Genomic DNA, 16,737 nt, shown 5'->3' with positions numbered 1-16,737 from the left:
ATTTAAACTTCCTAATCTTAAAATGATTATGGAATATGTTTTATCCTTTATAATACTTCAGTTAAATGTATATTCAAAAGAAATAAATCTTTTTTTCTGATAATAATTTTGGTCTAATCCTCTTAACAGGAGTAAGCCACTGTCTCTATTTTGCTGGTTTGTTGGTTTATTCCTTTTAGCCGATACTATGCCTACCTGTACAATACAAATATCATCCAGGCTCCACTGGCCAACACAACTCTGGTTAACCTTGGTGTTAAGTTACATCTGGATTTCACCTCAGAGCCTCTCTGTGATTCCCTAAGCCATTCTGCCTCATGATTCTCTGTGTCTCCTTGCTTCCCTGTCCCTGTGTGTATTAACTTATCCCTAGACTACATAGATCACAGGCCTCAGATACTTCACTCTTTCCATTAGGCCAATTCAAATACATAGGGAACATTTACATTTATTAAAAAATGGCAAAGCCCTGAGTGATTATGGGTACGGGCAAATCAGAAACTACATTAACTTTGTGCCATCTAACTGGTTCCGCCTATCCCCTGTACTTCTTACTGTCTGGAAAAACCTGGGCCTTTGATACAAAACCTTTCATGATGTCTGAACACCCTGGGAGGTGGAACCCAATCGATAATCTCTGTGGGAGTAGTGCTGCCATGCCTGGTGACCATTCCCATAACACAGGAAATGCATATTTTATTTTGTTACAAGTAGATAAATACCTTATATATATACATCGAAAATCAAATTACAGTTAGAGTAATATAGCCATTTTTCATCAGATATTTTGATCTGAGTATTTTCTAAATATCACAATACACCTGAAAAACATAGTCCAAATTGTATGCAAATTCTATTATAGGGACACATAATATTTAAGCTATTCTTGCTTAATTTGATTGCTTCTATTCTAAAATAAACAATAATATAGTGAATATTTTCTACACATGTTTAATATAATTTTGTTTTCTTACTTCAGGTATTTCTAGATATTGAATTATTACAGATGAAAAAACTTTAGGTATATACTCTAAAATGCCAACTGGTGGTCCTATTTTCCCTGAATACATGTGAAAATACTGTTGCATTAAATATGTATAGTTTTGTGCAGAAATATAAAATAGTTTTATTGCAGAAATATAAAATGGTATTTCCATATTGACTTAAATGATATTTCACTGATTTGAACATGTTAAAATTGTGATTATTTTCCATTTGTATTTTTTATCTAAATATTATTTATAAAAATCTACTGTTGAAACTTTTTTCTTTTTTCTTTAAAAAAATGACTGATATACATATAATATTGCATGAGATAACAAATACGCCCCACTATGACAGGGTGTTTTTAATTTTGTGACAAGCAAGTTGGGATGCCTGGGTGGCTCAGTGGGTTAAAGCCTCTGCCTTTGGCTCAGGTCATGATCCCAGGGTCCTGGGATCAAGCCCCACATCTGGCTCCCTGCTGTGCAGAGAGCCTGCTTCCTTCTCTCTCTCTGCCTGCCTCTCTGCCTCCTTGTGATTTCTGTCTGTCAAATAAATAAATAAATCTTTTAAAAAAATATTTTTGTGGCAAGCAATCAAGGGTCAAGGTGCTCAGTTAGGACATAGAGCTGAAGTGAAAATAGTAATATTCAAGCCTTTATTCACTTACTGCCACAGTGCCACCAACAGGAACAAAGAGGGACCAGGCATTTTTCCCCCTAAGGAACTACATGAGGCAAGAGCCTCATGTGTTTCTGAATGAAACACAGATGGGGGAACCCTCTCATTGCTAAGGAGGCTTAAAAAAAAGCTCTTGACTCTTTATATGGATTTGGTGGGGAGGTAGAGAAAGAGGGCTAGGAGAGGAGAAGTTTTAAGTCAATGTAGAGAAATGTGGCTCAGTCAAGGCCCCTTCTATAAAGACGTCTCCATGGAGGCACATGGGAAATGGCCCAGCTATGGCCCTCTGCTCCCCCATAATGAAAAAGGCCTCTGAATAAGGTACATGTGTTGTTGAGAAGAATAAATAATCTGCAACTGTTTTGTGTGACATTTTGTAGTCATTCAGGTAAGTGGATTGACAGTACCATTCACATTTTGTATATCCTTACTGATTCTCTGTCAAATTATTCCACCAATTACTGAAAGGGAAGTATTCATATCTCCACTATAATTGTACTTTTACTTATTCCTCTTTTGGATTATGTCAGTTTCTGGTTCATATATTTTGAATTTCTTTTATTACATGCATAATTCAGTATGATTAGTTGACCAAGTCCTTCATCTCTGATAGTTCCTGATATTGAAATCTGCCTCATTAATAAAACTACACCAGTAATTATTTTGTCTATTTTTAATATATCTCTCTCATTATTTTACTTTCAGTATGTCTCTATCTTTTTAAATAAAATGAGTATCTTTTAAACATTTGAGTTTTGTTTCATGTACCATTAATAATCTCGGTGTATTAACTGAAGTGTTAATCAATTTACATTTATTGTGACTCTGGGTATAGTTGAATTTAAGTATATCATTTTGCTTGCCTTATGCCTGCTCTGTTCATCTTCCCTCTGAATATAAATATATTTGTTTTCTCCACATAAGAGAAGAGATAGTTCAAATCTCTTCCTAAAATATTATAGTTCATCATATCATCTCTTTGAAATTGGTTGATATATTCAAAAGTTAATAATGCAAACATCAGAGTAGAAAAACAAATATCAGTTAAAAATTCCAAAAATGCATTTTATATTTATATGCTAAGAATAATTTAAATATAATATATATTTTATTTTCTTTAACATGTCACATTGAACTTAAGTATCATAAAAAGTTAAAAAGTAATGTTAATTCCCACTATCCATAACAATTACACAATCTGAACAATATATTTGTATATATATTAAACTTAAATTAAATCAACTGAAATATAAACTATTTCATAACTTCAGTACAGCCATAACTAGGATTATTAATCAGTAGGGAAAAGCATATTTTTGAAAAAATATTATAGTGTTAAAAATATTAGTAATGCACATTATCTCATCATCACCTAAATTTTATCCCAGTGAGAAAGCCAATAACATTTCCTTCTTGCTAACATTTTATCTAGTAGAAGTCATTAAACCTAAAGTAGAATTACAGAAAAAGCAAGTTAATGGTAACCCCAGTCAAGTTCCTTAAAAAGAAATTAAAACTGAATTTAGAGTCAGTAACATAGATAATTGTTAAGACACTAGAACAGGTCAGGTTTTCCAGGGAGAAATCATGGTGGAGGAAGAGAAATTTAAAAACAAACACAATGGAATACTATGCAGCCATCAAAAGAAATGAAATCTTGCCATTTGCAACAACATGGATGGAACTAGAGCGTATCATGCTTAGCGAAATAAGTCAAGCAGAGAAAGACAACTATCATATGATCTCCCTGATATGAGGAAGTGGTGATGCAACATGGAGGCTTAAGTGGGTAGAAGAATAAATGAAACAAGATGGGATTGGGAGGGAGACAAACCATAAGTGACTCTTAATCTCACAAAACAAACTGAGGGTTGCCGGGGGGAGGGGGTTTGGGAGAAGGGGGTGGGATTATGGACATTGGGGAGGGTATGTGATTTGGTGAGTGCTGTGAAGTGTGTAAACCTGGTGATTCACAGACCTGTACCCCTGGGGATAAAAATATATGTTTATAAAAAATAAAAAAAAAAAAAAAACAAAAACAAAAGTCAGAGATAAATTCTCAGAGACTATCCCAAGTCAACACAGAAACCAAAACTCAAAACTGAATAGTCTATTGTAAGAGAAATTTGAATGAAAGCAGGAAAGACATTTCAATTAGACCATCTCCTCTTAAGGAAAGGGTAAATATATCTTAAAGGAAAAAGAGATGCTAGTACATTCTTTATACTGAAAGTTGATATGTATAGTTTTTAGAAGTATTGAGTTCTAGAGTTGCTTGGAGTACATTTAAATCTAGCTTCATCTATCCTTACCAATATGTATGAATTTACGAAAATATTAAAGACTCAATAGACATTTTAATTTTCTATAAAATGGAATGGTATTTATGTGAAGAGCAAATGAAGACCATATATTACATGTTATAATATCAACATTTTACAGCTGTGAAAGAAACGTTGTGTTCTTATCCTATATCTTATCCTATATGTTCTTGCATAGTAACACATTATATTTTAACATATTATATTTTAGCATACGTTTCCAGAAATATACACAGAAATTTGTCCATGATTCATTCCATAAATTGACTTTTCATTACTTTAAAAATATTTTATTAAAATATTTTATATTAGAGAAAATGATAAAATGAATTCCATAATTCTACTGTCATTATTTGCCAAAAGTTTTAAGAAATACAGCATCATAAATTGATTAGAATTTCCTTCTGTACTCTCACTGATCTTTTCCCCAGCTGTCTCTTTATAGAGAGCCCTTCTAGTAAAGCCAGTGTGTATATTTCTGATATATGCATTTATACTTTAGCTATATGTCAGTCATAGAAAATATGGACTTTCTTGTGTTTAAAAAATTAATCATTATCAGACTATCTACCTATGTTAGTCTTCGATAAGATTTTAAAATTCAACATTATGTTTTGATATTTAAAAGTATTACTAAATGTAGCTATTGTTCACTCATTTTTTTTTTCAAAGATTTTATTCATTTATTTGACAGACATAGAACACAAGTAGGCAGAGAAGCAGGCAGAGGGAGAGAGAGAGAAGCAGGTTCTGCACTGAGCAGAGAGCCCGATGTGTGGCTCGGTCCCAGGACCCTGGGATCATGACCTGAGCCAAAGGCAGCGGCTTTAACCCACTGAGCCACCCAGGCCCCCCCGTTCACTCATTTTAACCACTCATTATAATTGCTTGGTGTGACTTGGTGAATTTATCCACTCTCCTTTCCATAGGCTTTAGTTTGTTTCAGATTTGTTGTGAAAATTCTTGAATATGCATAAATTCTTGAATATAACTTATAATTCTTCCAATAGGCATAGCTGAAAGTGGAAACGATGAGTTGTAGGATATGCCTTACTGTGTGTTGCACACCCACTGTGTACTTGTAAAGTCATTTCAAAAGCTATCTATCAACAAAAAGCATAATGTATATCCTAACTACCATACTAATTTTATTCTCTATCTAGTTTAAGAGCTTAGGGCATTAGTAACTGTGGTTTTATGTACACAGAGATATATTTCCAGGACTCAATTAGCTATATACTTATTTTAAAATAAACACACTGCCTAGAACTCTTGTTAACGTGTTCTCAACATAATTCTTATAAGTTAAAAATCTCTATTACTAAACTTTATATAAGTCATGTTTAAATATACATATAAAGGTATAATTCTCTGGTTTAGATTAATAAAAGCATTTGAAATACAGACTGCCTGAAGCTATTGTATTTTAAAGTGTTAAATTACTCTGCCATGTATTAAATTACTTACTCTGAATCTTCCACTTATATAGAAACACCATCCTTCATTCAGACAGTTGATGCTGAGCAGTCTACTGTGGTCAATTACTTTCTCACAGTTTTTTCCAGTAAATCCTGGCAAACAACTGTAAACACATTCATGTAAATAAGAAAAGTTACAATTTAAATATTTTCACAAAAGCTTATTAACAGTCTGACAAAAATAATAATGCTTTGTTTAAATTACATACAACATATATTATTACCTGATACTTTCAATCATTAATTTTGTCTATGCATGCTTGTGTTCTTAGCAAAGGAGAAGAAAATGATCTATTTAGTGAGAATCAGAGAAAGCTATATTCACTTAATAGATTTAATATTATCTTTTGTGAATTTAACAGCAAAATCAACTTTGGCCTAACCGAATATTTAACAATAAAATACAGGTTTAGGAATAAATATGACAATTGTTAAAATGTGACAAAAGGGTGACAAGTGATATTTCTAATGCTTAGTAAAGCCATTATATACTGATGATGTGCTAAAAGGATTTAATGATACACATAAATTTGAGACATAGTAAAAAAGTGTTATAGTCAACAGTAATGATGTGGTCATAGTTAGGCTACTTATAGGGTTTTATTTACTGTCATCTTTACTTTTTTTTTCCCCCTAAATAAAGCAATCTTGTAGTATAAGTGTCTAGGAATAAGCTTTTTTGATTGTAATGGCAATGCCTGATATTAAGCTTTTGATTGCCAAGGCAATCATGTCAGATATCCACCTTCAATAAATATATTGTTGGCTGTATGACACAGTTACTAGCTACACAGAGAGATAAGAAGACAGGGCTGCCCCCCACCCCACCCTCCACCATGAGTTCCCTTTCTACAAATCCCTGTGTAACTAATTAACTGACCACTACCTTTCCTGCTCCTTAATTCCCACTCTTTCATTCTAAATTCAACAATAAAGAGTGAATCTGGGAAACCTTAGGTGCCCCACTCTTGACCCCAATTAAAGCAGAACCCCAGGTCTACATAATTTCTCTTTCTCTTACTCTGCTAGCAACTTGGCTGCTGGCCTGTGAGTATGCCCTTTACCCACCTCCAGGACTTGAGTAATAAACCTTGCTTTTCAAGAATCCCTGATGGTTGATGCTAGGTACATCTTGCAAGCATGAGAACCACAGAGGCCACAACATTGGCTCCTGTGGAAAAACATACATGGAGGCTGCCACGAGTATTATCAGCCCTTGTGAGTGCCCCAGGCATTCTTAGCTGGTAGCATCTCTATACATAGGTTGAGACACACACAAAAACAAATCTGGATTCCAGTTTACTGCAATTCACTAGCTGCAAACAACAAGATGCTAAGAATACTTGGTGTACTGTCTTCCTTTGCCCTCACTCTCATTAATCTGTGAGAAATATTCCTGTACTTTAAATCACATTTAGTAAACTTTCTATTAAAAGTGAATGGAGGGGCGCCTGAGTGGCTTAGATGGTTAAGCATCTGGCTGGCTCAGGTCATGATCTTCAGGTCCTGGATTGGGCCCCATGTCTGGCTCCCAGCTCAGTGGGGAGTCTGCTTCTCCCTTTCCCTTTGTCTCTTCCCCTGCTTGTGCTCTCTCTCTCCATCTCTGTCTCTGTATTTCTCTGAAATGAATAAATAAAATCTTTAAAAAAAAAGTGAATGGAGCACCAAATTAAAGGACACTGTGTCTCTCTAAAGTAGATACTAGAGATTTTAAGATGAAATAGTACTTTTTTTTTCTTCTTTTTTGAGAGAGAGAGAGTGAGAGAGAATGTGTGTGTGGGCGGGCAGGGAGAGAGAGAGAGAATCTTAAGTAGGCTCCACACCCAGTAGAGAGCAAGCGCAGTGCTCAATCTCATGACCCTGAGACCATGATCTGAGCCAAAATCCAGAGTGAGGCACTTAGCAAACTGAGCCACCCAGGAGCCCTCAAAATACTTAAGACTAAGTTGTTACAAGCTGATTTAATAACAAAGTGAATTATATCATATATTAATTATTTAAAGTATAAGAACACAGGGTAATTTCATAAAAGAAGGAATCAAAGGTCGTTGACACAGTTTAACTGAGATAAAATTTGTAAAATACTTTAGTAATTCTCTTTTGCCACTGTTCAAAACACAGCCTGGCACTTTCACCTTGTAGAATTAAACCATTCCTTCATTTATGTCAGGAATACCATCCGGGTTTTTTTTTAGCACCTGCTATGTGCCAGCCACTAGGCTAATTGTTTTAACACTATTTTCTTATTTTCTCATTCAATCCTTATAAACCCTGTGTGATACATATTATTATCACTATATTAAATGAAGGAACAAACTCAGAGAAGTTAAGAGATTTACTTTGGTCCTATCATTAATTTTAGAGCTGTTATTAAAATTAAGTATGACATTAACTTTAGATGTACTGTATCTGCTACTCCATTAATTAAACCTGTTAGGACATGTTTACCTTACTTCCCTCATTCTGAGGTTCTACCCAGAAACCAAGAAATTACTTCAAGTACCACTTTGTTGTGAAAGATACCATTTTTACCCTTTCCTACTGGGGACAAGGAGTAGCAGGAATAAGGAAGCACCAGAATATTCTCAGATTTTGGCGAGTTGTACTTATCATGTCTCAATTCCCCTTTGAGAGGGAATGAATCAAATTGTCCAAGACCAGTTAAGGACATGTGTGGTATTTGGTCTTATATTATTCTGGAGTATGGTTTTCAAAGAGAAGGATCAGAGCTATAAACTAAATGAAGGACTAATATGCAGTCCTTCATGAAATCATATCAACAGTTTGCTGAATGAAGAAGATAGGGAGCAGTAATTCTGAGAAAGAAACAAAGCAGAACATATTAATTATGAAAATTTTGCCCAAGTGTAAGCACTCTCACAAATATACTAAGAAGGAAGCCCCAAAACACCATCTATAATACTTAACCCAGGGAGGTTTAAGCCAAAGGCACAGGAAACCCATAATGAGAAAATTTTCCTGTTAAGTTACAGGCTATCAACCCTCCATGCCTAAACTCTTACTTATAGTTTGAAATCTAAGAGGAGCTTTTGAATCCCATATCCTAATGATATCCTAACAACTCCGCCTGCAGCGAGGAATGAAAAGGCTTGAATAGTATTCTTGCTACTTAAGAACTTAAACCAGAGAAAATAAAAACAAAGAAAAATAAATAAAAGCAAACCCTAGAATAATATGGACAGTTTGAGAAATTCTATTATAAAAGTGCAAGTAAAGATGAAAGATGCTAAAGATAAGGGGAAAATAAAAGAAGAGAGAAATTTCAAATAGCCTCAATTGAGTTTGACTTAAGTTAAGCAGTTTATGAATGCAATATAGAAGATAATATGGTGAGATAGTTTATAAATAGGGAGGTGACTTAGTGGTTAACAAAAATTAAAATAGAGCCAAATGAGCGAAGAAAGAAATGCTTTGAAATAAAAGTAGATAGAAATAAAATACGTTCAACATAAACAATAAAGTCTGAATTGTCACCTCACTCCCCCAAAAATGTCAAAAGTAGTGTATAATTCATATTTGAGAATCTATAACAAAAAGTGAAAAAAAAATTAAAAAATGAACACTTAAAACAATGTGAATTAGAATTTTTTAACAGTTTGATAAGGGCAAACACACTATTTTATGAAGTAGTCTGTGTGAATATCAGAACATGATAGCTAATATTTAGCAGTTTAAATAATTCTATACATTTTATTATATTTAGGTTTTTTTACCCTTTCTATTACTATTACCAAGGTATAGTTCTACCTTCATAAAATAAACTATATTGGCGTACTTATACATTCCCTATGACATTACAATATTAAGCAAAACTGATTTTTTTAAAGTTTTTTTTAGGACATGTACAGTACCCAGTAATTTTATTTTAAATGAAGACTTAGTACAAAATTACACTGACTACATTTCACATCAAGAGAAAAGTACTACAATTAATAAGAGTCATTTATTTAAAAAGATCATGAGAAAGATATTTTTCTGGAATGTGTAATTAAGAAATCAAGAGAAAGAACACAAATATGCAAAAATAAAAAATGTAAAAGGGAATATGAGGACAAATGGAATCTAACAACACTACATATTCCCCAATGCAAATATGCCAAAATGTTTATGTTGAAATATAGATTGCCAAAATTGAATGAAAATAAGAATAGCTGAATAGAACAAAATATTTGGCTAAACAAACTAAAAGATGCTGGGTTTATTTATTTATATGGATGAAGGATTCCAGTTCCTATGAAAGAGATGACTCCCATGATATGTAAGTCTTAAATCTTAGGAAATGTATGCTGGTTATCAGAATTTGGATGCAAAAGCCTCAAAATGTACAATAAAAATTGTTATCACCAAACTCATATTTGAAAATGAAAATAAATATGTTGTATCATTGACACCAAATTCTGTTTCTAGGAATTTATCCTGAAGAAATAATCAGATGTAGTAAATATTCATTTATATCCCTATTTCCCCCATGATGTTCCAAACGAAGTGCCTACAGAAAGGATACAACTGCTAATGTAATAGGTCATTCTAGTCCACCGCCTTAGTCTATCACCATTGTTTCCACGACCAATAATCCAAGGACGTTATAAACAAGAAGCCAATTCCTGTCCAAATTGTCCTTTTTTCTTCAGAAACCTTGGTCATCAAAAGTTTCCTGTTAAAGAATCTGATTTTTATTTTATATTTAAAAATATATTTTATTTAACTAATTTAGCACCAATTTAGGTTTTGTTTTGTTTTGTTTTGTTTTTCATATATAAAGTGTAGACTTTGTGCTATCCTATTACTCTTGAACAGAGAAGAAACATGCTCTTCTCAGGCAAATGAAAGTGGTTCTCCATGACTAGAGCTCAATGTAAATAATGAGAGTAGCAAGAGATGAGAGGAGAAAGAGATAATGAAGGAATTTGTTAGGAGTTAGCAATATTCAGAAGGAAGGAATGGGAATGAAAGAAAATAAACAACCAACCAAGTATAAAAGATGAAAAAGTCCTTATATGAATCAGTCCTTATATATAATCAGTCCTTATATGAATCTGAAGACTATGATTAACTTAAATTAACTGAAGTTCAAAAAAAAAAAGTGAGATTGAGGTGCTTCAGAGGGTCAAAGAATTGTCACATAAACCTTTAGATGTGAAATTAAGGTGAAGCCTTATTTGCTTACCTTCAAAAATGCTTGTTCCCTCCTATTATCTGCCATCCATTGGTATATGTTGGATCATGTAAATACATGGTACTGCTCATGCTACTACTTATCCTTACCCTGTGATCATTTCATAAATTCAAAAACTGCAGCACTAGCCTTTCATGCTGGCTCTACTTCAACAGCTGCCACTCTTCCCAGAACCGTGTGTCAACTTTACTGCCCATACCTTCACTTCTATTCTACCCCAACCATGCCAAACTTCCTACTGTGCATGCCAATACCACTGCGAACGCAGGCTGTTTCTCAGCTTTCCACTGCCTATGGCTTTGCTGAGTTTGCTGATAACCTCTATTACTCAAACTTTTCCTATAAAGTAGCTAGGGAACTGTTCTACCTCCTTGGAGATCCATGTATTTAGAAGATTCTAATAGCAGATGTCTGCATACTTGGGTCCTTTTGGTTTACATATAGCTTTTTAAAATCAGAAGATCCATGGATGAATCTAGGCACTGGTATTCATCTCTACCCTTGGAATAAATACTCCTTTTTGGAGAGAAATAGTCTTTCAGGGTTTTACAGATCCTTTCCTCCTCTTCTTTTTTTTTTTCCCCTTCCCTTCTTCCCTTTCTCTCTTCCTCCCCCCCTCCCCTCCTTGCTTCCTTCCTTTCCCTCTTCTGCTCTTCATAGTCCAGAAAATCTCTCCCCTAACCGAAGGAAAAAAAAAAAAAAAAGGATAGAAAGAAAAGAAAAGAAATGAAAGGCTCCAAAACATTTACATTCTGTTCATGGTAACCTTCTATTTCTTTGATGTATAGCTAATCACATAATCTTTACTATGTTTTTTTTTGGGGGGGTAACCAAGATTAATTGTTTCACCAATCTGGATACTTAATTTTCCCTGTGGAACCTCATATTTCTTCCTCATGATGTCTACCTTCCTTTCCACTAACAATTCCTGAGGTCTTGTTCACATAATTTATTTCTTTTAGTTCTTGACCTTAAATACAGTTTCCTCCATGGATGTCCCATCTGGTTCAGGAGCCCTATTTTAGCACATATTTTATATTATATATGTACCTTGATATTCCTTCATTATCTATTTATAGTCATCTATGTGAGTATATGAACATGTATGTGTACACATGCACATGTACACACACATACATGCACATTTTAATCTTCATTTTTAATCCATATTCCCTTTTTGAGATTTTTATTCTAGTATATTTTATATTTAGAAAGAATATTTCCTGTTATCTTCTTAAGATAGATTTCCTGGATAATAGGTTTTCTGATTGTATAAATATAAATATTTCTCTCACCACCCAATATATAGTAGTCATGTGTAAGATTTGGAGGAGGCAATATTTTCTCTTGGTAGTCTGTAGATGCTTTCTAAAGCTATAAATGTTATACCACTGTCCTGAAGCGACTGGTGTTGAAAATAAACAATGTGATGCCATGCTGATTACTTTTCCTTTGTAGGTAAATTGTTTTTCCCTGCCTTAAAGCTTGATAGATATTTCACTATTTGCTTTTATCATCAATCTAGCTTGGATAGAGTGTTTTTAATACTCAGACTCAGCCTTTGCTCCAGCTCACAGAAATATTCCACAACTTGATTAATTATTGCTTCTCCTCCATATGTTCTTTTTACTCCTTCTAGAGCTGCTATCATTCACACGTTAGATCTCCTTGATCTATTCTTCAAGATACTCAACTTTCTTCATCATGATTCATTAACTAATTCATCCATTAAGCTCTTCAGAAAATAATCCTTGAGCTCCTACTGTAGGTAGTTATTTTTCTAGCCACAGTGCATATTCAGTGAATAAGTTTTTGTTCGTTCATTTGTTTGTTTGTTTTTCCCTACTGGGGTTCATCTTTTAGTGGTAGAGGACAGGAAATAAAGACTTAAATATAGAATATTTCAAGAGAAATGCCGGTTACAATGTATGGCAAGCACAGGTGGTTGCTGTTTCCCCAAAGTTTGCATCAGGGACCACTTCATGGGCAATTACTATTTCAGAAGACCGGGATAAATTTAAGGTGGGGTCCAGTATGTAGATGAAGATAAAAGCAGATGCCCATGTAGTTACTCTTTACTTTAAAATACTTTTTCCATAAAGCATTGTAGATTTCTATAATTTGGATTAGCACTTCCCTTCTAATTTTCCACCCATGTTGTTAATTTAATAGTATGTTTTTTAGTTTTAGTCTTGATATGTATATATATCTATGTGCTCTCCTCTAGAATCTTTCACTTATTTGACTATGGTAATCTAATTTTCATGAACTTTTTCTCCTCCAGAGATTCTAATACCCTCAAGTTGTGATTGTTTCATTTTAACTCATGTTCCTCTCCTAAGTCTCTGGCCTTTCTTGCTTCCATTATTTTTCTTTGCTAACTCAGTGTCTTAAGTGCAGTATCCTTCAGTGAATGGAAGGAAAAATTGGGCCAAGAAAGTTGACGCATCTAGAGCATTATTCTTCTCCTTAGTGTCACAGATCTGGCCTCTGTCCTTCATAGTATCATTAAGCAAACTCTCACTGACAGCCTTGGGTCCTTAAACTCAGAACTTAGTTGACTATATGGCAAAGGATAACAAGAACATTTAAGTAGGTTGATTTTGACCTAGTCAAAGTGTTTATACTGATGAAGTAGCTGCTATAGTCTGGTTATTGTTCTGTTGTTCTTCTGCTAATTGATAAATGCTTCCTAGCTCACAAAGAAAGAGAATCTGCATAAGTCCCTTCTGTTGAGATAGTCAGGGAAACTAAGACCTAACTCATTTTAGCTGCTCAAGGTGTCTAGTAATCATTTTGGTCAAAGAAGTCAGCTGTTTTAAGTATGGGGAGAGGGGAAAAAATGCTGTTCAGATCACCATGTTCCTGGAATATCCAATGTATGATTATATTTTTGTATAAAACTATTGTTTTATAGTAATTATTAAGGTAGTAGGAAACAGTAAATATTTTTTATAAAGATGGAGGGTAAGAGGGTTGTAAATAATTGTGATGAAAATGTTTAAGGTGTTATTTTTAGTGGTAAAAATGAGTTAATATATAGAACAGAGGACTTGAATTAGATACATGTAAGGAAAAGAAAAGGAAGATAATGGAAACAAAATATGTTAGCGGAAAAACAAACACGCTCTTATCTTCTCCTTTTCTTTTTCCTCCCAAAGTGATTTCCTATAACTGCCTGAAATGTCTCTCCATTATTGGGCTGCATTTTGTCAATTAAGTCACTATTTATTAGACAATTAGCTGTACTCTATTTCTTGGACAGAGTATCCCAAACTTTGTTGAATGACCTATGGAATACATTCTACTGTTTTAATAAGTGCTAGGCTCTTTGGGGGACAAAGCCTTGAATAAAACAGAGTAATAACAGCAAATTTCATCACCAGCATCTTGACAAACAATTCACATAATGAAGAAATACTGAATGAAAGAAGAAATATATTACTACATATATTTATTTTTAAAGTGTACAAAATTCACAAAATAAAATGAAAATCAATGAACCTACACAATTAGCAAGTTTTTAAAATATATTTTTCAAAATTTCCTTGACATTTCCAATATCAAGGAAAACTTAAACTTAATAAAATTAAAAATAAAATGTTCAGTGCTATTATAAATAATTGGTAAGGAAGTTATTAAAGAAATGTATTACAACAATGAAGTAACCACCACAACAATGAAAATTGAAAATCAAATATTATCTGATTTTTTTTTTTTTTTAAAGAGCTAGCTTCAAAAATAGTATGTTAACAGTGTCACTCCTGGATTGGGAACATCTTCTTGATTAAAGTTTTCTAGCTGCTGAAATGGCTTTTTCAAACTCTAGACTATTCTAGGAAATGGAAAGAGATAGTTATAAAGTAACTCGAAATAATTTTCTCTGACCCTTTTATCTTGAAATACTCCTATCACTTGTTTGAAGACTTGGAGGAGGTTTTGCTACATATTTTTTTCTGGGTCTGTACCATTGTATTACACGTGAATTGTAATTTTTGTCACAAAGAAAGCATTATGGTTCACTTTTGTCTTTTTGGTTTCGTAATATATAGATGGAAATTCTGAGCAGAGTTACTTGTATCAATTTCAACACTGTCACGTACCACTTCCACTTCTTGGAAAAAACCATTTGAGTGAGATAGACTTATTCTTAGAACAGAAGCTTTGCAATACCACTATATGCTTGCTTACTGTGACTTGTTAGAGCATAGACAAATGTCTAATTTATACACTCATTTTATCAATTTATTTATTTATTTTTGCTTAAACTGAGTAATTGAGTCATCGTCTGGATTTCAAAACATATGATTCATATTTCACAGTTCCTTAAGCTTTAAAACAAGGTTATTAGAAAAATAGTTGTATTGTCTAATGAAATTTAGCATGATATACTAATTTATAAGTTATAGCATTATACCATTTTACAAGATAGGGAAGACAATGCTCTTCATTTGCCAGCAACAATGTAACAGTTCCTATTTTACTTTGAGTAAAATTCTAAGACTTGGACTGGCACGCACGGTCTGCAACTGTTCCTATCTCTGGTTTCCTTTCCATTTTCACTACTTTCCCTTGCTTTCTCCAGACCAATTACACTGGTCTCATTAGAGTGATCTCAGTAGGCCAGGGATTGTGCATCATGTACTTCCTCCCTCATGCACTGTCATGGACATTTTTCCTCCTGAGAGTTGCATGTTCCATCACCTCACTCAAATCACTTTACTTAGTAAGGCTTTCATTCTATGTCCTACATATACTTAAATGAGGTCAAAACAGGAAGGTCAAGTGGAAGGCTATCAAACTGTTCCAGATGAGAGTCTTTGCTGGCTTGAACAAGGGTGTTGACTTCATAATGATAAAAATGTTTGTATCCATGAAATGTATTTATGAGAGAACTTAAAGGGTCTGCTAATGATAGACAATAAGTGGGCTGAGATAGAGACAGAGAAATCAAAGATCAGTCTAAAGAACATTAACAGAAAAGCAGGTTTATCCAGGGATTGAAAATCAACCCATTAATTTGGAATATATTAAGTGTGAGATGCCACATTAGACATATGTAAAAGAAAGCGGACCCAAGTTTATCTGATGGGATGGAGAGTTAAACAGGTTTTGTGTTTTCAGATTAATAGAACATAGAAAAAGAGAAGAAAAGAGTTTAAGAATGGATATATAGCTATACTCTGTAAAAGTTAAATGAAGACCAAGGCCAAGGGTGATGGGCAGAGGAAAGAGAATGCAGTCAAATGATTAGAGGTGCCTACTGGTTGTATGAAAAGAATTACATAATTTTGGTGTTAAAGTACACAAATGAGCTAACTTGAAATACATGAATTGGTGACCAGAGAGCAGAAACTTAAATCAAGATGTTGTAGGGTGTGCAATTACAGGTCAGGACAAATTAGAACATATGACCATGGAAAGTTTGCCAAGATCAGGAGGAAGAGGATAAATCATTGCAGAATAATTGTCAAAGAATTTAAGTAACCACAGTGGGTGGATTTACAAGGTGGTTATCAAAGACATCAGGGAAAGTGACAGCAGTGGTAGAGAAAAGGACAGCAAGCCAGATGCTAAATTCTTTAGTAGGAGATGGGTGGGACCTGAGAGAAGAAAAGATACTTGAAGAGTAGCCTAGGGAGGAAGGAACAAAGAGTTAGAAAATGGTATAGATGATGTCCTATGCTAAAAATAGATAGGCTTTTCAGGAGGAGAAAAAAAATGATCTGGATATGATAAAGAAGGGCAAAGCTTTCCATATATTTCCTTACCAGTGATACACAGGTTGTGGAGGAAGAACAGTAGCCACCTAAAGATCCTCAGATTTCAGTTAGAAAAAGAAGTACACAAAAGAGAATGTGTGGTATTGGAGAATTTGCTGCTAACAACAGGAGATCCAGAAGGCATAGCAAAAGAATACTGGATATTAAGAAGTGTTGGATGTTGTGCAGAGAATTAAGTTCAAGTATACAATGGAAAACTTAGAGGTTACACAATATTAAGTCAATCTTTATGCACAGAGGTCTACACTAACTTCTGTCATAATGTTCCATTACTTATTATTTACAGGGAAATT

The 16,737-nt window shown here is 33.8% G+C and overlaps 1 protein-coding gene across 1 annotated transcript in view; it reads right to left on the bottom strand.

Moving 5' to 3' along the window:
* EYS (eyes shut homolog) overlaps nt 1-16,737 on the bottom strand; it is a 1,640,601-nt gene that overhangs the window by 1,539,233 nt on the left and 84,631 nt on the right. Inside the window, 1 exon segment of the mRNA XM_059401541.1 lies at nt 5,454-5,568. Within this exon segment, the coding sequence (XP_059257524.1) occupies nt 5,454-5,568 (115 nt within the window).

Source organism: Mustela nigripes, chromosome 5 (assembly GCF_022355385.1).
Source record: "Mustela nigripes isolate SB6536 chromosome 5, MUSNIG.SB6536, whole genome shotgun sequence".
NCBI classification, from domain to species: domain Eukaryota; kingdom Metazoa; phylum Chordata; class Mammalia; order Carnivora; family Mustelidae; genus Mustela; species Mustela nigripes.
This window is presented reverse-complemented; position numbering and strand designations above follow the sequence as displayed.